The sequence below is a fragment of the Beta vulgaris genome, chromosome 2 (genome assembly GCF_026745355.1).
Source record: "Beta vulgaris subsp. vulgaris cultivar EL10 chromosome 2, EL10.2, whole genome shotgun sequence".
In the NCBI taxonomy this organism is placed as follows: domain Eukaryota; kingdom Viridiplantae; phylum Streptophyta; class Magnoliopsida; order Caryophyllales; family Amaranthaceae; genus Beta; species Beta vulgaris.
Genome location: NC_079203.1, coordinates 1,923,580 through 1,946,357, shown reverse-complemented (window position 1 = coordinate 1,946,357; position 22,778 = coordinate 1,923,580). Strand labels below are relative to the sequence as shown.

The following is a 22,778-nucleotide window of genomic DNA, read 5'->3' as shown; positions in this document are numbered from 1 at the left end:
GGCAGAATGACATATCAAGTCTAGTTCCATTATGCTGGAAATAGATCAGAAATTACAGACGATCATACCTGATGTGCTACGTATTGAACATCAGCCACACTGCCACTTCTAGAGGCAATCTGGAAAGCACTTTTGAGACGACCACAAACAACACAGGCCAACACCTTCCTGCACAGACAAGTCCCATTTTTTTAATATCCTGACTGATATCAGAAGTTCAATTACATACCAGTTCTAGTTATCCGTAAAAAAACAAGACAAGATAAGTTAGCACCCTTAGAAGTGGAAGGAATAGATATTCATCTCAAGTCCAGGTGGTTGGAAAAACGGGTCTGACATTCAACTGGGGGGAAGGATGGAGCGAAATCTTCCATTAATATGATTCCACATCCCTTTACCATTCCTATACCCAAAGAAACCTATTTCTAGCAATAAACAATTACACACCAAAATTTACACTTGCGCAAATAGTTGAGAGCCAAAGAGATGACACTGAATGCTTCACATAAAATCCAAAGCTCCTGGATCAACTTGAAATTCTGCCCGTTGCTATCTAATCTCTATCATAACTCTTTGCCATACATATTATTGTATACTGATTTAGGCAGAAATTTTCTTTGTGTACTTACTTCCCAGATGGTAAATCCTCTTCAAAGTGGGAATAAACTTTTATCTCCATGCTATATTGCTATGTACATTATCTACACAATAATATATTTTCCAAAGAGGTATTAAGTTGGAATATAAGACAAAAACACACATTCCGTATTATATATCATTTTTAGCTTCTTATATGGTCCTTAGGGCTACATTTAAATTTTCCATAAATTATTGCTTAACAAACACAATTTTCATACAAATCACATTTCTCAAGTAACCAAGAGCTATAGCTAGAATTTCCCACATTGCAACACACATATACATCATTGTTGAGTCCATACCATCACCCTGATAGAGAAACAAGCTTTTTTGTATAATGATGTGTCATTAACAATTAGAATAGGATGGTAAAGTCTTTCCAAGTGAAGAATCCAAGGAATTCCAGCAACAGAGCGGTCCCTTTTGACCCTTTTTGACATATCCTAGATACAGGTAGCATCGCTGACAGGGTTTTTGGTTAAAACCCACAATTATAGGTTGCGGACTACCAAGATAGTAACCACACTGATTCGTCTATCACACGTTCACCAACATTATTGGCTACAGGAAGTGCTCGGAACGCAACACCTTATCAGCTTAATTGCCATATCTAAAAGCAGTTTCATATGCACCAGGGCAGTCATTGGTCAAAAAGATAGTAACCAATTGCTCAAATCAAAGTACCAAGATCAAAGTCCGTACACTTGTACACAGAATTACATCAAATGTAATATGCACAAAGTTTATAGTTCACTACCTGTGGGTACTAATCAACATGTCTATGAGACGATCTGGGCGCTCCTTGTGTTTGTTAGCGTATACACTTATAGCAGCTCCCACAACCTGAAGCATCATTATATTCAAGCAATGTGAAGTCAAAGAGCAATGCATTGGAGAGACAATCATAAAATCCTAATGGAGCAAGATATATCGTGGTAAACTAATAGGCCGAGATAAAAAATGTAAGATCTAGTAACAACATCTTATCTCTTTCCAATGTTGATCATATTCATATATAATCAAAAGCTTAAACAATCAATCAAATGAACTATTTTAGAACCAGTTGATGCTTAAGCAGCTAAGCAATGATGGTAGGATCCCAGATCACCTTACTGTTTGCAAAGTTCTAAGGTTGACAGGTCCTAATATTGTCTTTTCAAACTTGAGTTTAGTCTAGTTTGGACTCTTATTCAAACGGGATGACGACTTAAAGTGATCGATCAACTAATGAAACTCAAAAACATAAGTCACATTTTACCTTTACGTTTAAACTAAAGAAGGAACACAGGGTGATTTGATTTAGCTTTGCATAATAAGTTCTTAATCACCAAGCCAAACTATCTTTTCCCATTAGATGAATGACCTCTGAGAATTCGTTACTTTAGCTCAATTCAGATATCGTTTAAGACCTCATAAGTCACAATTCAGAAAGCTTAAGAGAAGAAAGACTACGCTTCAAAAATTCCCAACCAACAATTGTTTAACTCCTCTGTACGCTCCTTGCAGAACACATCTTTCGACAATGTTTCTTAATATGTTACTAATACGAAGCAACTTCAGAAGGAAAACAATTTTCAATGTTGTAAACAAAACCGTCTCTGATGAATATATGCTAGTGAAATCTATTTTCGACTTGATGAGTATTAAGTCAATGGTATTCATAAGAAGTACCTCATCCCAATCATCATCATAAATTGTCCCCTTGATGTTCCTTAAGAATTCATTCAACTGGTTGCCCTTTTTCCTTTCAGCAAGAGACGCAGCCACAGCCGCATATATATCCACAGCTGGAAAAGCCCGAGTTAGAACCACAAAAGTTCAAAATATATATGCTTTAATGATATAATTGAATGACAACAAAAAAGCAAGCTACCAGAAAGATTAAATTGACAGACTACTTGAAAAGCTAAGTCAAAGTTTTTCTCGGCAAGAGTTTCAGCAATTTGACACCTCCTCCTGCAAAGCATCAACACAATAGCCAAGTTGATTACATATTTTTAGGCCCTTACAAAGCGGGAAATATAACTGGTTAATGATTATAGCAGGGGGGAGTAAATATCAGATACAGTAATTCGATACATGAATATGGTAATTAGGCGCCACAAATCTGTGTTGCCAAACGTATCAGAGACCTGAATGTTTCAGGATCATTTGGATTTCCAAATACCGAATTCTTCCACTGTGGACCTTCTGCGTCATTGAGGCATTTCACAACATCAACCTATGATAGTTCAGAAAATACGAGGAGCACATTAGTAAATGAAGTCATCAACTTTGCAAACACGTGCAAAGAAACAAATCAAAAAGATGTCATATTCAGATGGTCTACATATAAATGAAAATAATAAGCAGAGGTAACCACATTTTGAGCATAATTAAAAACAACTCTCTGTCTCTCCAGTATCCATCACTCACAATCATATACATTTTTAGCAACGTCAAAATTCAAAATGTGAATGGGTCCTATATTATGTTAACCCCGCATCAACAGATATAGTTTAATATATCTCCTCTCACATGTGAACAAACTAATAGGGAGTTGATAATGTCATTTAGTGTAAAACTCACAATATAGTGTCTAGTATCTGCATAATTTATTTTAGAATCTATAGGGGTGAGCTTTACTCATATTTTCCCGTCTCTATGATGGATGTAACACTACTCAGATTAAAGGGGGCACCTAAACTTTTTATTACACTTTTTTCAAGACAAGAGAATTGATATTAATCATGAAGAAAGAAATTACTGGCAAAAGGGAGCGGGAGGGGGAGGGGCAAGAGCAGCAATCTTCCAGAAAATACGAAAGCCAATTAACAGGATCAATCTCGTTATACACCATACAAACAGTCATGGTAGAGCCCTAATAAGCTAGAAACCGAACAGACAATCTTAACCTTTTCAGAAACTAATCTAACTAGACACTTTATTTGGGAAGATTCTGTATAAGATCGACCATCTTACCATAAAATTAATGTAAGTCCACCTCACTTTGTTCTCTAAAAGGGTCATTTTGTTCCCTAAAAGGATCACTTTATAAGCTAAAAGGATCACTCTATGAGTTAAATGGGTCACTTTTAGATAATGGGTCACGCCATGTCTTAAAGGGGTCAATTGTACCATAAATGACCCCTATCACATATATGCATGTAATTTGATACACAGCTGTTTGGCCTCTACATGAACTAGAATCGGAAAATGAAGCAGCACTATCAGGAAGGTATTGAGATTGCATACCAGCAGCCAAAAAGCAATGCACAATAATAACTAATTGTTTTTAAAGGAATATATATTGGGTTGTCTTCATTTAGATCCCATTTGGTCTTTAAGCAAGTATAATTGAGTTGGCAATTTTATCAATCTTCGTAACTTAAAGGATGAAAGATCCCAAACACTATAATTATTTACTCCCCCTTTCAAAAACAAAAAAAAAATTATTCACTCCTAAAGATAGATACAAAAAGTTGAAGCTTAAGCATCATCAAAGTTATAATGTAAATGCAGTCCCTTCTGTGATAGAGTGATGCCATTACCTGAATAGTAGCCCTAGCTGAAAGTTTGTTAAGTCCCTCCTCGGTAAGTTTCTCTGAAGCACTCTTACTTCGAGTAACTTTGGCAACAAGTTTAGTTGTCTCACCAGCTTTTTGACGGGCTGCTAATCCATCCTCAAAATGCACCTGCGCTTAAATGAAATGAAAATGAATATTTCATATGCATTTCTGCTTTATGCATGTAAAGCATGTTGCTCAAAGTAACCGCACATCATCGTGCGGTATGTCTCCGGAACATTCCAAAAGAAACACATAAGGATGAACATAGTGGAGTTGTTAGTGGCAAGCTTAACTTTCTGCATAGGTTAACAGTAGCACTATCACTTTAACAAACAGAAGAGGAAACTCGGTTGCAAAAGCACATTCTTAAACTACCTAAAATTATCATCATCTTCACATTGGTCGTTGTTGATATTGTATAAATTCAGATATCGGGAAGGGAAGTCTGATATCAAAACCTGACTTGCTCCATCTTGCACTAGTCAATATCTATCGAATTATTTTTATTACACAACTACAAGTCTACAATGTCCGCAAATAAAGTATATTATTTAGGCCACCAATTTCCGAAGTTTCTATTTAGTAATAACATGTTACATTAGGAAATTATTTCACAGAAGATTACAAAGACACTTGTGCAAGCCAAGCTCATAAGTGTTGGTGGTGAGGGGGGTGGGTGGGGTGGAATGTACTTAAATTCAGTTCCAATGGAAGGCAACGTGTATTAAGAGCATTTGATAAAATATCACCATTATCTATCTCGATAGCTAGTTTATTTATAAGCTTAAGTGCCCAACTCTTCTAAGTGTCAATATGAAGCACAATCTGTTATAGACTTCGATATACTTTAGAAAGTTAAAAGAGACATAAATTATTGCGAGTTACAAAATGCAGTCATGGACAGATTAAGCATTAATTAAGTACCTTGGCATTTTCCAAATGCTTCACTGCATCTTCTTGTGACAAAGAATTCATAAATAACTGGATACAACAAAGACCAGCAGCAACATGGTCTCTTTTAATCACCTACATCAATAAAATGGTGACATACGGAGGCCAGTTAAAGTTTGCCTAGATTAGAAAAAGAAGTCTGCTAGAAACGCAAATGACAAATAAGACAAGAGAACTACAAGGAAAAACAGATATGAAGAGAAGAAGGCATGATAATAAGCATTGATCGGGAGAAAAAGGAACGCAAACTGGTTACAGCCTTCGCAAATCATAAGCATCAGTATAATTTATAACAGGCAGAAATGGAAAAGAGAGCCATAGATGATGATGGGACAGAAACCAAAGTATCAGAAAGCTCCGTCCCCAAATAGACTTCCCATTTCTTTTGGGCACAAGTATTAAGGAGAAGTTCTAGGTGGCTTCAGTTGCATAAAATTAGAATAAAGAAATGGAGGTGGTAGTCTTGGTACATTATTCATGAATTCTTTATTGAGGATAGATAATGTAAGTGGATAAGATAAGTGGGTGGCACCCATGATGGAATTATTGGTAAGTGAGTAATATAATAAAAAAGGGAAGGTAAGCAACAATTTTAATGTGTGAATTCATCCAAATAAGGAAATGGAAAATATATTTGGGACAACCATAAATGGAAAAATGGAAAACCTATTGGGAGATGGAGGAATATATTATTTGATAATGTAAGAATGACTTAAAAATTCAAAAGCCATTCAATGCAAAATTCATTCTGAATCTAACAAATAATTAAGGGAGTCTCATTACCAGAAACTTGTAGAGGTAATTAAAATGTTTATGAGTCTCGCAGTAGTTGCAGATTTTAGTCAATGCCGCTTCTGTATACTTGTTCACAGCATCATCTAGGGATGCTGAAGATGAAATTCTCACAAAAATCACTTCCTCCAACACTGACATTGCACCATAACCTATACATAACTCGCATAAACTATCAATGGTCCCATAATCAGTAACCAATGGATCTGGTCTTTGTGGAGACGAAGATGAAGTGACTGTCCCGACAGATGATGGTTGAGGAGGTGGAGGAACACCATCAGGCGAGAAGAACAACAAGCAGGCATCATTATAGTGTCCATGCCTGAACATAAAATCTAGTAATTCCTGTCGTGCATACTGCAAAGGAAAGAAAATAGTTCGACAACTTAATGGCAATGGAAATGATAGTTTATACAAACCACAGGAGTTCCCAAAAGGATGAGAGGGGAGGGGGGCGGGATGGAGTGAATTGCTAAACTGTGAATATGCAATCATAAGAATCTGAAAAGTTAGAAACAGCAGAGACAATTAAATCCATAGTCTATCACTGCTGCTCATAGCTATACTGACCACAGCTGCACAGATCAGTAGAATTACAATTTAGCAAAACACTGAGTGAAAACTATGTTCTACCAGTAAACATACGACCGAACCACAATTGATTAATGGCCATACCAGAAGCACTGACCCATAAACCGGAGACCTCACTAAATTTAAGAAAATTATGGGCAACACTAGTGGCTAGTGAGACCAATTATTTGAAAGAATGGAAAGATTACGTTCTTCTTCACTTTTGACTCCAATACTTGTCATCATAATATTCATAGAATACATTACAAGGTCTGATGCTTACATCCTGAAGGTAGTTGACACATTCAAGGTAGCGAATATTGTCCAGATTGCTGCGTGGCCCATCATCAAAATCTGTGCTGCTCATTGAGCTACTATTTGCAGGCTCTTGAGACCCCCTTGACCTCTCTGAACGAGGAAAAGTAGATGGCATGTGCAGGACATTAAGATAGGAATCTGCAGATAGGGAATCATCTAGAATTGTTGGTGCACTTTTGGCCAGATGCTCATACCTGTCACATACTACAGGAATCAGCTTCTAAACAAGCAACTGCATACATTTCTTTCTGAACACGAGATATCCTGAAGGACTTGAACTATATCTAATACAATGAAAGAAATATATGCTTGTGCAAGTGAAACCAAAATTCCAGCATTCAGCCCTTCTCTTGATAAAAAAAAAAGCAGGGCACATAATACAGCACATGCACACTTACATGGAACGAACTGCAGACACGTCAACCGGTGGACCGCCTTCAATAGTATCTATAATCTCCAAAATAATGGATGCAACATGGAATTCAGGATCATTCTTGCGTAGCTGGAGAGCTTGTCTGCAGGTTAGCAGTAAAGTGTTGATCATAAACCTCTGAATTATGGCCTAATCCTCTTCCAGAGGAGCAATTATAGAAACAGAAGTTGCTGAAGAGAATAGTCATTTTAAACAGAAAGATTAATGCCAGGTAGCTTCAAGTTATACATGAAATGCATACATAAATTTTACACGAGCCTGTGAGTAGTGCTCCATCCGAAGTAAAGCATGTCCCCAGGCGATCCACACAGGAAAAAGATCGATCTGGCAAGGGAACAAGGAACTCAAATAATGTTAATAAGGTGATAAGTAACAAACAGTGGATTCCATCTTTGAGATTAGATGTATCCTCCTTCCATCTAAAAGAGATTAGCCAAGTCTTAACAAAGTGCAATGGAATACCAAGTAGAAGCAAATCGAGTGGACGGCAATTAATTAAACACAGTGATACTGAACATTTAGAAACATCATATATTAAATTCAGGGGTGGCAGAATAGGTATACATGCAGCCTTACAAAAAATGATGCAATCGATGAATAAAAAATACTACACTTTTTTGAAGGGAAAGGAGTGTGTGTGTGACCTCGTCTGGAAGTAAGATGTGGCAAAAGCGTATATGTAGGGGGATCTTAAGAGAAGCCATAATGAAGATTGAGAAAATATCATATTTGAGAGTTGCAGGAGAAGACCAAGGAGGCAAGGACCGAGTGGAGGTCAATCACTTTGATGCAGAAGAAAATACCTTGCACTTTTTGCAGGTGTAGACAGCCATACTGTAACGTTCCTCACTTATTAATCTGTCACGAAGACATGCCGATGACTCCTGATCAGCAATATCATCAAGAGAAACAGAGATTCCTGATCCGAGAAGGCTCTGAAGTAATTCTGCTCGTCGAAGCCAGAAATCAGCTTCTGACAAGAGCTCAGATAATTCATTAGTAATTTGATTGCCAACACCAGAGCTTCCAGCTTCAGAAGATCCATCATCTGCATCCTTGCTTCTTTCAATACTACCAGGTAAGTCACTACCCCCAACAAGTTTCTTAAGCAGAGATCTAGCATAGAGTAGTCCCTGCAGATATTGCACCACAATCATCAAGTGAAGTAGGTCAAAAAAACACGGGAAATGGTAACTGATCTGGATAGCATACATTTGCACACCTCTCAAATCAATCCCCATTCTTGTAATTAGAGACAAGAACCCACTAAATCTTATAAAAGATTTTCTATGGTCACTACCTCCACAAAAGTTTCTGTTGCATGGTATGCTCGCCCAATGATTTCAACAGAAGCATTCTCGGGAAGCTGTTGAGAACTTAAAATGCATTTCATTTGCTTGACACACAAATCTATGGCACCTTTGGCGGAAACTGATTCATCAGAACACAGGGATAAAAGTGCCTAGATAAAAGAAAGAAACCATAAGTATAGAAGTTCTCAACTATAAAAAATAACACTATAGCACACTTCACATCAAGGCAGTATAGAAGCTTGCTGAACTGGAATTATAAATGAGCATCAAATGAAGGATGATTATTTCTAGATACCCATTTTTCAATATTTAGTAACAATGTAACAAACACACAACTTGCATCCAAAAAGAAGAGCATAATAGTCAATTCTTAGTCCAGAATCTATTCTCTCCTAATATAAAAACCGGCAGCTTGCTCTTAGTTCCAATCATAAAAACTGGCTCCTTATCTGTGAAGTTGGTAAAAGGATTTAGACTAAGAAGGAGAAGAAAGGGGCAGCTTTTCGACATTTTTTATCAGACAAACTTCCTATGAGTGGTTACATCTAGGCATGACATTAACCGAAAATGAAGAAACATCCAGTTATCTTTCCGATCATGACGTCATGGTGATAAAAATTAACCAGCACGGGGATTAGGGGTATTTGACCTATAAAACACCAAACCACCATCAAACCTTATCGCACTCTTACATATATCATGCAATATCAAGTCCAGATAAGAAGATTCTGGGTGAGACCCAAAGTCTCACAATGAATTTTCTGCCATAGAAGATTATACAATGAGCATCAAGTCATTAGATTTAATAGCTAGTTTCTACTAGGAGAGCACTGTAATTCTCTCAACTCTTATAGAACAATGCTAAGTAATCACTAAAGCAATGAACTAAAAACACCAATATGTAAAGGATAATGGTCTCAATCCCACAGGGCATTGCTCTATTAATAATATCCTTCATTATAAAACATGCATCAATTTGTCAAGAGCAAAAGGAGAAAAATTAGAGAGATGTATATATTTTTTCAGTCATACTAAGAAATCTGAACTAATGTATAGCAATCAAGGCGGCAACTAAAGATGATAAATTTCTCCCCAAAAGAGTTAACATGCACAAACTACATCAAATAGCGAGTTAACCAACATTAGGAAAGCCTCTCTAGTCTCTAATAGTCTTGACCTATAATAGTGAAGGATGGGTACAATTGGAACCATAGAATCAAAACTCAGCCATTCCTCGAGTTGTAATAGATTCTCAAGTAACCATTCTGCAGAATCCTGTTACAAGATGGCAAGAGAATTATCACATCCTCGCATTACAGTGACTCGCTGCGTTAGAATGTTTTTTCAACAAGTCCATAATGTCGCCAAAATTGGCCAAAAGTATTAAGTAAATAATTGTATGCTAATCAAAAATATCAATTCAAAGAAAAGTTCACCAAATATATATCCCACTCATATTATGATAGGTTTGGCTATATCATGTTGCATAAACACATTTTAAACTGCAAAACTCAAATGAGGATACAAACCCACTTTTGAGTGACCTCGGAATTCAAAATTAAGTTAGACAAAGATTAGCTTCAGTACTCAGCTAGAAACATTCAGTTATTGATATGTCTGAGATTCTGGTGTCAATCAGACAGCATACCTTAAACAAGATGATGTCTGGAGCACTGTCATATCGGTGAGAAGAGCGAAAGGCATCATCTTTGATTGGGTCTCCTGTCAGCATCCATTCTTCAGCAATTGATACAGAAGGAAGACGATCTTGTCCTTCTGTAGATAACGAGGAAGCATGATCCTCTTGTATTCCTGTCATTGCTTCCCAAGCAACTTTCTCTGATGGTGTTAAAACAGAGCTTTTCCTTTTCCGGTATGGCTCCTTAGGAGGGACTTTATCTGCAGCACCACGCGGAGTCCAAGAAAATGCTCGCCGAGCCTCCTTTTGCAAGTTACTAAAACTACTAGTCAAAGATGGTTTTGTGGGAGTTACGGTTCTTGTTTTCTGCTTAAGTTTAGGACCAGATACAGATATTCGAGTTTCTCTGGGTGGGGAGCTGATACTGACAGCGATAGCCTTGGTACCATATTTGAGGATTACATCGTTGTCCCTTAGAGAAGGAAACTCCTTCAGGATCTGCAAAAATATTTCCTCAAGTCCACCATAAGAGCAACAAAGGTAGTTAAATATTTTTTACTTCTAGGAGAAAGACAGCTGAATAAGTACAATAACCAACCAGCATGAAGTCCACTGTTCCAGCATAAATTATTCAGAAAGAGACAAACGACAATTTAGCATATGCGCATGCTCAGAGTTGTGCACACACCCACGCGCGCGCACACGCAAACACACACACACACGCACGCACACCCACGCACGCACGCACGCACGAACGCACGCACGCACGCACGCACGCACGCACGCACGCACGCACGCACGCACGCACGCACGCACGCACGCACGCACGCACGCACGCACACACACACACACACATATATCATTTACTTACCACTAAAACATTACCCAAGCACGATACATGTCAATCTCTCTATACAAAATTCCCCACCTAAATGAAACTCTTTAAGAAAAATAGAATGTGCTGTAAAATCTGTATCTTTTAAGTAAAACTCTTAAAAAATCTTCTTACCTCTTTTTGGTAAACTAATGTTTTTGGAACTTCAAGTTAGTTATGAAGATTTTACATTTAATTCTTAAAATTAAACCCAAAAAAAGTTAAATATCTTATATATAATACTTCCTCCGTTTCTAAATAAGTGCAACATTTGCATAGTGTTTACTATTCACAGTTTAAACTTTAATTAGCTTTGGTGATTTACATTTTAGGAAAAACATAGTCATGTGGGATCTTGTTAGATTCGTCTGAATGTGAATTTTTTTAATATCAACTTTTTATAATTTTTACTTATTAATAATTGAAGATATTAATGGTTAAACTAATGCATTGGCAAACGTGCAAACAAGAAATGTTGCACTTATTTAGAAACGGAGGAAGTATATTCCAAGTTAAGCTGAACAATAGTGTATATATATGTATATATAAGCAACAACATACCAGAGAAGCGGATTGTAGTTGTTTTCTCATCAACAGAACCTCCATGATCAGCTGAGGATGCTCATGCAGAGAAGAGCATCTTTGCTGCCACGGCAACGGCAAGACAGAAAGCACACGAAGACCCAACGCCCATGAGTTCAGCCTAGAAACCTCAGCATCAGATAGATTACTATCTTTCCTCTTCAGAAAAAAGTGAACCTTCAGCAAGTCATGAAATAACAATGACATAAGTGAAATTCCAACAAATCAATCGAATTTTCATAAAAAAAAGTGTGTGTGTGTGTGTTGTTCTATTTGAAGAGATTAAAAATGTTAAAATTACTAATAAAGCACCAGAAACAATAAAATATTTACAAGAAGTTGCTTTGATCTCAGGTTAGGTAAAAGCTGCATTGCTCCCATTGCAACAGGTAAAGCATCATTTGAGTCGCGCAAAGTTGAAAGAAAACGTGAAGCTTCAGCTGGCCCCCCTCCACTCAATGGGTCTGCTGTAAGAAGTTTGACAAGTTGTCTGCCTTGCAATTCTCTCCGAAGATCAATGGACAACCCTGCACTTTCAGCCACCTCCAAAGCAGCAGAAACAGCGCCCTTCTCAGCTAATTTAAGTGCCAGGCCCTCAGGATCATCCTTACATGCTGCTTCCACCTTAAAAATCAAGTAACACAGAAGAACATATTTAGATAGTAAGTATTATTTATGCACATGATAACATCCAAAACAGGCTCTTACGTACCTCCTGCCAACTTCTGTACTGGTCATCGGCAGATAATATGTGCTTGTACTTTTGTAACGCTTGTTTTCGGTGAAGAATCTAAACATCAAACAGATCAACTGTCAAGAATTTTCTAATTGAGGGGTCTGTGATATCAGTGGAACCCCGAAGCAAGTGAGATGTAGCTGAAGAAAAATCCAGTGGATATAGAGTAAAAAGAAGCTATTTGAAAATTTTGAAGTTTCTTTTAATCATGTAGGCTTAATAAACTTGAAATTTTCTTTGTTCTCTACGATTTACATAGGAAAAAACTTGTGAGATTAATCAAGTAACAGATTATAATTACCCCACAAGAGACAAACTAAGAATACTTAAACGTCAACTTATAGTGGAGAGGATAAAGAGCCAGATGTTCTGAAATCAGCATAACTCCCTCGGAGATGACACAAACAGTAGCAGAAGACATAACCTTAAGGCCCTTGGCATCACAATTAGAACGCCAACAAAGGATTTGATATTTTGATGTGCCTAACTATATTCAAATTGACTTGACCTCAACTTTTATAATGGACCAAGAAGGAAGAATAAGGCCAATTTGCTGCCGAGTTGAGTTGGCACTTAGATCTATATCCAACGTAATCAAGTTTCCACCAGCTTTGCTAACACATATCACTACTTTACAAGCTAATTTGATTTTTATTTCTTGTAAAGAGGGAGGTCCACACCCCCACCCGCCCCAATTATTATCCGCTCCTACTTTGAACATATAGGTTAATAACTCAGAAAATACAAATGATACTTACTATGATACCTCCATGTTCTTTTAACATACAGGTCAATCAGTTAGAGGATACAGGTAAATCATCAAAATATTTTGACATACAGGCGAATCAGTTAGAACAAACAAATAAACATCTTGAACATAGTAAAGTTTTGTTATGAACATAGTAAGCATCTTAACATACAAGTTAGGATTTTTAGCGTCAACTCGTAGAGAGTTAGCCTTTATTATAAAAATCAAATGTTAGCAAGTTTTTCTTGTATGCTCAAAGGATATTTGTGTATGTTCAAAAGTCCTTTGCCTTTGAATTTATAATTATATGTTCAAAATTGTCATCTCGGGACCATAAATAGGTTTGCATATATAGTATCACCTATCCCCCTTTTTAAACCAACTACATCCCTTTCATATTCTTCAAAATTACATCGCCCTTTCATATTCCTCTGTGAGAAGAAAGGTCCTAATCTACGAGAACAAAAGTTGGAGAAAAGTCGAACGTAGAAGCAGTTTAGAAGCAATATTTGGGATACGCAGTCTCCATTGATGTAGTCCAGCAAAGATGAGAGCTCCAGAAAATCGACTGCGAGACAACAGATAGAGACAAATAGAGTGGTAGGTATCACTGTCAATACTCAGCACTTTCACAGCCTTCTCAAGAAAAGCATTTGCCTTATTTTAACAATTTGTTGGTGGGCAACGGGGGTGTGAGGATACACCATTTTTTAAGCACTTCCAGAGCCTCGTTCAAGATGTTCAAAAGAATGAGACATTCCAATTGTCAGCCTGGCATTTTGGAGGCGTTCCATCCCAACATTTCATCTTTCCGATACAAGAAAACACCAGGACAACATTTCCAAGCTTAATAGTAATATGAAGAACAATCAAATCGAAACATCCCAAAGAAAAAGGCAAACCATAACTCTGAAATGGAGGAAATAACTAATAACTTTCTAGTCATAATACGGTTGATAGAAATATATGTTAGGCATAAAATGAAAGAGAAGCAATGACCTCATTCTTAATAGGCTCATTCTGAGACAGATGGCAGCTACACATAGTAAGTACATCCAAAGCAGAATCTAGTTCCCATCTATGCAGACACCTACACAAAAAGGAGAGAAAAAGTGTATAATACCAAAAAAAAAACCCGAAAGGACCATACTACAAGACCTTCAAAAGCAGCGACCACTATCATGCGTATAACAGTCTCATATATACCAAAACACAATGAAAAATAATTTGCTACAATATCCTTTGTTGTATCGTTACTAACGATAAGCGACAAGACAGAAAAGCCTGACCCCAAACACAGAGTGGGGGGAGGAGAGGAGTGTTATCGTTCCGCCAGAACAAAAATTGTCCCTGTTTCCGATCAAATGTTCCACTATTTGTAGAAAAGAAGTTTGATCTTCTTTAGCCAATTTTCTTCCTCTTTTTCACTGTTTTCTTTTATACACATCAAAATCCTTATCCTTTACAGATGTGATTCGTTCCTAGCTTTATACTTCCTCCGGTTTTCTATACTTGCATCGTTTCCCTATACTGGAAATTGCATATTACTTGCATCATTTCCTAAATTGGCAATAAGTTCTCTTTATATCTCTCCTAGCACATGGGATCCCCCCCCCCTCTCTCTCTCTCTCTCCCCTTCCTAAATAATTGTGCTCATGCTACAATATGCAAGTATAATAAAACGAACGCAGTATCAGCATACACACATACATACATAGGTACGTATATATATGTATGTACACGGATACACGCACATGTTTCCCCTTCTCTTCTTCTTTTGTGGCCTAGGGCCTAGGTTCAATCCTGGAAATTCTCCATACAATGTAATCACAACAATTCATAGACAAAATATGTCAAGAATATAATTTTGCTTCGCCCTTTTCCATACACACAAATAAGCACAGTAAGATGTGTCTAGTAGGACATACCTTAGGGCTAGCTGTGCTGCTAGTTGTTTGTCCTTCAATCTCAGACAATACTGCCAACTGTTACTTAGCATCCTGTTTCCGAGATGTTGCAAAACTCCAGAGTTTCGACGATTTTCTTCACATTCAATGAGAAGTCTAAGCAACTGATCTGATGCCCCACCTCGCAAAAAACGATCAGATAGAGCAAGCGCATCCGTCAAATTCCCCTCGTCAATCAATCTGTGAATAATACACAAAAAGGCATGAACATATTAATCATTTAAAAAACCACTTTGACAAAAGAATGAGCACTAATTACCTAACTATGCAGAACTAAAGCAGCGGCATTAACAGTATTCCACCCCCCAGAAAATTCTTCTACAAATATGTGTCTCCTAGAAACTCCAACAAGTATGACGCTACACTTAAAAAACTGATAAAACAGATAGAAAAGAGCCAGATAGGTAACCACGTTAAAGAGAGGTAAAGAAAAGCAACTTCTATAAGAAGATGATTTTACAGTCTAGTCATCCTCAGTCTGGTCCCTCATAATACCAAAGTCGCCCATAAGCAAATGCAGCAAAATAGTGTAGATAGAAACAAACAGGTTTTGTACACGTTGAACAAAGCAACTAGCCTAAAGAAATTAGCAGGATTCTAACGAAAGAGAGCTATTATATTAGGGGGAATATACAAGAACAAGTTCTTCCTATTATTCTTTATAAATGCTTATGCCCATCTTCTTTGCTTATCTAATACTATATCAGGGGGATATATTACAATAAATATGCAGTCTCGCGTGTTAAACAATGGCAACCCCTTGAAACTTCAACACAGTAAGATGATTATGATTTTTTTTTGTCATGCTCTACGCAAATTTCCCAACCCCTATTCTTAACCTCTTACTTCTGGCCAGTTATTTCCCTTAAGCAGACGAAAAAGGTTATATAAACTTGACACTTCAGGTTTATGTTACTGACACTCTCATGCACATGTTGCCAAAAAAATTGCAGAACCAAGTAGGCAGGTTAGCCTTACAGATGATGATTCCTGACTATCGCTAGTGATTATTAATATGTCCAGCAGAGCTGATGTCGTCAATCTCATGTTTTACACATTTTGCTAATATCACATCCATTGAAGGCATTACTAAAGACTGCTAGCAATGATTCGGGCTTTGTTGTTCTACACCTCAGACTCCGAAACTTGTAATCTTGTATAACTTGAAATGAACTTATTATTCCTAAGCTGCACTAATTGGGACTTTTTAGCCCTGAAACAAAATTAAAGAGACCTGAATTCTGTATCCGTGAGCTGATCATATCTGAACTTATTACCCAAAGGTCAAAACCAAAAGCGGACTGATGTCTTTTAGTAGCTAGAGAAAGTGAACATTGAAAAATGATTTGCAGTCTAGAAAAACAAACTACAATCATTATGCTCCTAGGTGGAGCTATGGTAGACGAAACAATCGGCAGTCCCCTTTGAAATGAATACAAAAGCTACTTTGCCACCACTAATAAGTGACCATTTCCGCAAGTCAAGCTGGTGCTTTTTCTTGCTTTCAAAGCCACGCCGTAGATGCAAAGGCATGAGTGTTTTATATTCATTGAGCAAAGATTTTATAAACTTGTAAGGCGCAACCATGATTAACCGAATCTATCATGCGGGACCTTATTTCATAACGTGAAAAGAACAAAGCTTAAATATAAATTTCGAGGAAGATAGTATGGGATTAAGACGACAGGTCGATGAACAACTAAGCTATACTCTTACTTATAAAAATTTAACAAGCAACTCAGAATTACTATTTCATAAAGGAACAACCAGAGATACCGTTTAACAGCCCTTTCATACGGTTCTTCATTTTCCCAGTTAAAAGTTTGAAAAGTAGTTGCATCGTCTTCAGCAGCTTGATACTTCATGGAATCCTGCAATGTATCACGGTCAGCTGTAGCTTGAACAATTTCTGTAGCAGATGGTAGAGCATTATTTCCGATACTATCATCAAATTCTGACTCAGTGTCGGTGTCATGCTCTCGAGGTCGTTTCACAGAAGACTTCCTGATGTTTTGTGTACCACCAGCATCATCCATATCCTTGGATGTTACAGCAAACTCAGAAACTCTATGAAGGTTAGTCTGCATCTGTATCCATCGATTCAGAGTTGGATATCTGCAGACGAAAACAATAATTAATAAGTCAGAAAGTAATTTACACCTCTTGTTGTGACATATATACAATAGTTAATTCTACCTCTCTGACTGATCAAGAGCAAATTCATAGAACATCCTGTCATCATCTGGTGAATGCAGCACTTCTTTATTCAAGGATTTGAGAATGGATGAGTCGTTACTACTGTATAGTATATTGCTTCCAAAGACACATGCTAGTACAGCCCTAACTGGTGAAATTTTGACCAAATGCTTTATTATGTCCAACTGAAGATGGTATTGAGCAATTCCAGCTGAAGCCAAGGAACTGCTGACATGACTTGGATGGTTACTCTTAGCACTGGACACAACCAATGGAATACAAGCCCAACCATGGCCGAACCGTGAAGGATAAACAGGAGGTACACAAGCTGATATCACTTCATGAACAAAATCAGCAGACATGATATCTGCGACCTTTTCGGCTGCCTCGGTGCTGCCTCGTTCAAAAACTAAGCGAGTTACCAGCTGTATGAAAACCATGAAATATATGAGACATTGCAACACAAACCTCCCTGAACTTATTACACCTAATTCTACTTCATCAACACTGAAATAATCTTATGTATACACCTGACCGGACCTGCTGAGCCCTAAGTGGACCTGATGAGCCCTCAAACTTACTTTTTAGAGGTGAACATCGCACCCTTAAAGGGTGGTGTCCCTCCTCCCTCCCCCCTCCCCCCTCCCCCCTCCCCTCCCCCTCCCTCCCCACCTCCCCCTCCTCCCCACCTCCTCCCCCCTCCCTCCTCCCCCTCCCTCCCCCTCCCTCCCCCTCCCCCTCCCCCCCTCCCTCCCCTCCCTCCTCCCTCCCTCCCTCCCCCTCCCTCCCCCCCTTTCTTTATTAATATGCTCAGACTCATCAACTTAGTTCAACTACCCAAGTCACAGACGTCAAGCTCCAAATGGCTATCTAAAACTCTAAACTTCGACACTTCTTTTTGGCCAAGAATTGTTTGCTTATACACCCATGTATAAAATCTGAAAGTATCATTGCCCAAATGGCCTGATTTTGACACTCTTAACCATGCTCTCCGATTCACAAGTTCAGAATTTTCCATGTCAAGCCATCAGAAGTCAGAACCATACTAAGTTTGACATTTGTACCGGTCCAAGCACTATAAGTATGGTTTATTTTGGATTTTAGTTGTCAGTTTCTTTCTAAAAGATTAAATTTCATTACATTCATTTCATATTTAACGAACATTAATAATTCAAGATTGCGTCAAATACAACAAGTATCATGATTTGGTCGTAAACATACACAACAGCTAAGGATAACAAATAATGTAATGAAGAACAAGGATAAATTACTTCAAAGAGCAAAACTCGAATTCGTTATTCCCACTATAAAAATATACTCAACATGTAGCTAAAAATCACTCCACGTCCCATGAAGAACTACTCACCTATTATAGACACACAATTACATCTAAGAAGAGAGATGTAAAAACTTGGGTCCACATTCGTTATTATATTTATTGAGGAGAAAGAGTATGAGTTTATAATTTTTGAAGAAAGATAGAGAGCATGGAAGAGAGAGAGAGAGAGAGAGAGAGCATGGGATAAGAATAAGTATTACGTATATTTAGCCTATATAGGAAAAAATTACGAGTAGTGTATCATAGAATGGACAAACACGGAGACTGAGTAGTTGTTCAAAGAACAGAGGGCGTACAATAGATTCTACCAACAACTAGAGAAGGACATACTTAATTTGAAGACAAAACGTTCTAGAAAGAGATATGACATCGCCATTCAAGACTAGGTGTTTTAGCATCCAAAGTCTCCAATTGTTCCACTAGATCTATATTTATATGCGAATACAATAAGGGTTTTGTTAAACATGGCCCTTAGGGATGATAAAATTAAGTTGGGAATTTATGACAAAAATCACGTGTCATTCGTTGTAATTAAAGGAATATTTTCCTTTGAGAAAATTTATAATGGTTAGACATAACTTTAAGGGCAGTGCAATTTCACAAAAATAAAACCAAAAGTTCAAAAGAATTGAAAAATGAGATATAGGGGGACCAAAGATCCACCAAAGCTAATCAAAAACAGAAGTTCAATCACATTTTACATTCAAAAGAAACGTCATTAAATGCCCCATGTCAGTTGCCCAAATAAATGTCAAGAAACCCTAGCCCCTCATAAAAAAATTCCTTGATGTATACCTGATCCCTGGAAAACCTATCATTAGCATAAAGATTTTTGCCGCTTCTGCCTCCCAAAGCTTACGTATAATAAATATGTCGACATTTTCCCTTCTAGTGATCTAGCCACACATAGATTTTACTTCCTTCACTCTCGTCAAAGAAAAATCAATAAAACTACTAAGTTGCCACATCTCAATCGATTGACTAATAACTTGGCTAAACACGTATACAAGATAATGAGCCAACGTCGTCTGTGGGTAAGTGGATCATTCTAATTTCAGATGCACCTTTTAAAAAAAAGTATCCTAATTTGCTATAATCAAGACAGTAAAAACCCAGACAATATTGTTCAAAAATAAAAATCAAGGTTCATAGGCAAAGATCAAAGTCAGAAAATGAATTTACTTACATCCTTAGGCCATTCATATATGAGGGAGAAGTAGTTAAAGTCATGAGTTGTATCAGTGCCATCAACGATATCACCAATTGCAGCAATATGAAGAATAAATTGCGAGAGATATGTTGATTGTTTTGCACTTAATGGATTAAACAGCCGCTTCTCAACATCCTTTATGCCATAAGCTGAAGGTTCTGCAATGCTTTCCCCAGTAGCTGAACTGAAGGATGCCCGTTTAGCAGTTCTAAGCCCAAGACCAACAAAACTATTCTTGTCAGAATCTAAAAGAAATTTTGGCTCCCTGCCTTCAACTTTGACAATATCTATCCCTGCTTCTTCATCAGCTACCGCTCTTGCAAGATTATGAAGTTTGCCTGAAACAAATTACAAGTAACTTGTTATGACACTAATCATGATATACACCCACAAAAAAATAAAAATTAAAGAGCTAATTCCCAAGATATCTCAACTTTATATACCCAGCCACCTGTTTTTAGGTGGGGATAGGTTTAATACCAACACACTATTTCAAGTCCTACTCAAGGAGATAGCACCATAAATCACCTACACTTGAGTAGAGGATATAGGTATGGGTAAGTATCTGATACATTTGCTAAGAATCAGCTCAGATTAGTGACCAAAACAGAGATTATGGACAGGAAAAGAGAGATTATGGGGCAAAGAAGACGAACTAAGGAAGAGCAACCAACATATGACTGAATTAATGCTTATCAAGGTGAATAATCACCCATTACAGCCTTGCCAATCATTCGAAAGGAATAACACTCTCCCAAGCTACGAACTATTAATTACTTTCCACAATGTTCATGTTGTCGACTTTATTTGTTTGCCTTTGTCGTTGAGCGTTTTGCTTGCAAATGTTTCTCAATACATATTGTGGAAGAGGTCTCTTTTCATTCTTCAAAGGTTCCAACTCATCACCACTGTTCTTAATGCCAAGAACTTTGGTAACATGATGCGCAGAAAAAGACATAGATGTGTAAAATTTTATCATTAAATCTGAAATTGATTTTTTTCGTTCTCTTTTGTTGTAAAATAGCAACTGCTATTAGGAATTTAGGGATGCCAAAACTTCATGTTTACTCATTATGTGCGCATGATGTTACCCAAGTTCTTGGCATTAAGAACAGTGGTGATGAGTTGGAACCTTTGAAGGATGAAAAGAGATTTATTCCACAGTATGTATCCCCTTTGAGAGAGACGTTTGCAAGTGAAACACTCAATAACAAAGGCAAACAAATGAAGTCGACAACATGCGTGGATATTACACACTTGACCAATTAGTGGGCTCCACTTACACTGATTAATATGCTTATTAGGAAGTAAAACCAGAAATTAGAAACCATTAATAGGTTTCCTACCCCCAAAGGCTTCCTATTGACCTCCTTTAGGACTGCTGATGCAGCAGCTAGCTTAATCTGCTGCCAGAACCCCTTTTTATGGCAATCTAAGCCAGCTAAACATATGAATAGGACACTGACATACTGTAATTTTAGTCCCACCTCTTGCTTTACTTGATAAACACCCAAAACACAGCTGCCCAGAACCACACAATCTCTCTCTCTCTCTCTCCTTCCTCCCCCTCTCCCCCCCTTTCTCTCCATCCCTCCTCTCTCTCTCTCCCCCCCTCTCTCCTCCCTCTCTCCTCTCCCCCTCTCTCTCTCTCCCCCTCCCTCCACCTCCCCCTCCCCTCTTTCTCTCCCTCCCCCCCCTCCCCCTCTCTCTCCCTCCCTCCCTCCCTCCCTCTATCTCTCTATCTCTCTCCAGTTTCCACGTTTTCTACTCTAGGTGAGTTTCTTTCATTTTTCTTCCCTTCTCTCTTCATGTTCGCCACGTTTTCTTACATATTCTTGTTCTATTCTTGAATACCCATAACCTAGAGCCTTTGTTGATGCTTTAGAGCCATTAGAAGTTGGAGTTAAAGCCCCTAATAATTCAGCTATGCTGCTGAAAAATCTGTCAGTTGCTCTTTCAGTTTTTTCCTAGATTAGCTAAGCTTTAACCTTGTTTTCTTACCAATAATTTCTTATTTTGATAGTATTTCAAGATATTCCAATAGTTGGAATAATAAGGACCTTTAATCAAGGTTTAAGCTATGATTTCTAAGGTACTAAGCTTGAGTACCCCCATAACCTTTCTTCTTTAAAGCTAATATTGCGGTTATGTGTGTAATATGAATTAAAACTTAATTTCTATGATGTAGCAGAATGTGTATGAAACTATGACCTGTTTAGTAGTACAGTATATACTTAGTTGTTGCAAGCTTATGAGAATTTAATCTTAAGTTCTATTCACTAATTATGGTTCTTATAAGTCAACTAAACAAGTGTTTCTATTTCTTAAGCTTATCATTAAAAAAAATTATGTCATATGTACAAACGTGTACTTAGTGTCTATAAAAGTATTTGTTGCTTTGACCATATATTACTAAAAATTATTAGAGTTAAAACCCCGATTTATGGTCAATTCGCATAAATGAAATTGGTGTGATATTTATTATGTTGATCTTTGAGTGACACTGTGTTTTAAGTTGATCATATTATGTATAACATTCTGCCTCTATGTCTTAAATTCATGTTTCGTCATCTATAGTCTTTCGATAGAGGTTTAAAGCGTAAAAACTAAAGTTAGTAATAGAATGGTCCTATTCATTGATCTTGGTTTCTCTTTTTGAATCTATATATATGTAGATTGTATGGTTCATAATATGAAATCATTTTATGTTAGACGAGCAATGAGGTGATGAATCGTTCCCCATGGCTGCAACCTTGGGGGTTCCATAGGGAAACCTGCCCATAGCTCTATGGAAAGATAATCGGGTGAATTCAAGTAATGTCAAACTTGAATATGAAAAGTGATTGGAATTGGATTATGAACTTCAGACTGGTCTCGGTAATGGCCAAAAAAAAGAAAAGGTTGGGTACGACCCCACAGCAAA

General features: G+C 37.5%; 1 protein-coding gene across 5 annotated transcripts in view; it reads right to left on the bottom strand.

Moving 5' to 3' along the window:
- Nucleotides 1-22,778, bottom strand: part of LOC104887752 (hypothetical protein) — a 44,293-nt gene that overhangs the window by 1,078 nt on the left and 20,437 nt on the right. For all 5 annotated transcript variants that reach the window (XM_010672479.3, XM_048638110.1, XM_057392416.1 and 2 more), the window contains 22 exons: nt 19,832-20,193; nt 17,307-17,731; nt 16,887-17,225; nt 15,072-15,290; nt 14,143-14,233; nt 12,372-12,449; nt 11,993-12,283; nt 11,639-11,836; nt 10,213-10,701; nt 8,552-8,713; nt 8,055-8,384; nt 7,493-7,575; nt 7,217-7,333; nt 6,784-7,012; nt 5,922-6,287; nt 5,112-5,213; nt 4,170-4,313; nt 2,772-2,860; nt 2,513-2,595; nt 2,311-2,426; nt 1,397-1,482; nt 69-168 (listed from right to left, as the gene is read on the bottom strand). In XM_010672479.3, the coding sequence (XP_010670781.2) occupies nt 69-168; nt 1,397-1,482; nt 2,311-2,426; nt 2,513-2,595; nt 2,772-2,860; nt 4,170-4,313; nt 5,112-5,213; nt 5,922-6,287; nt 6,784-7,012; nt 7,217-7,333; nt 7,493-7,575; nt 8,055-8,384; nt 8,552-8,713; nt 10,213-10,701; nt 11,639-11,836; nt 11,993-12,283; nt 12,372-12,449; nt 14,143-14,233; nt 15,072-15,290; nt 16,887-17,225; nt 17,307-17,731; nt 19,832-20,193 (4,499 nt within the window). The remainder of the gene's footprint in view (nt 1-68; nt 169-1,396; nt 1,483-2,310; nt 2,427-2,512; nt 2,596-2,771; nt 2,861-4,169; nt 4,314-5,111; nt 5,214-5,921; nt 6,288-6,783; nt 7,013-7,216; nt 7,334-7,492; nt 7,576-8,054; nt 8,385-8,551; nt 8,714-10,212; nt 10,702-11,638; nt 11,837-11,992; nt 12,284-12,371; nt 12,450-14,142; nt 14,234-15,071; nt 15,291-16,886; nt 17,226-17,306; nt 17,732-19,831; nt 20,194-22,778) is intronic.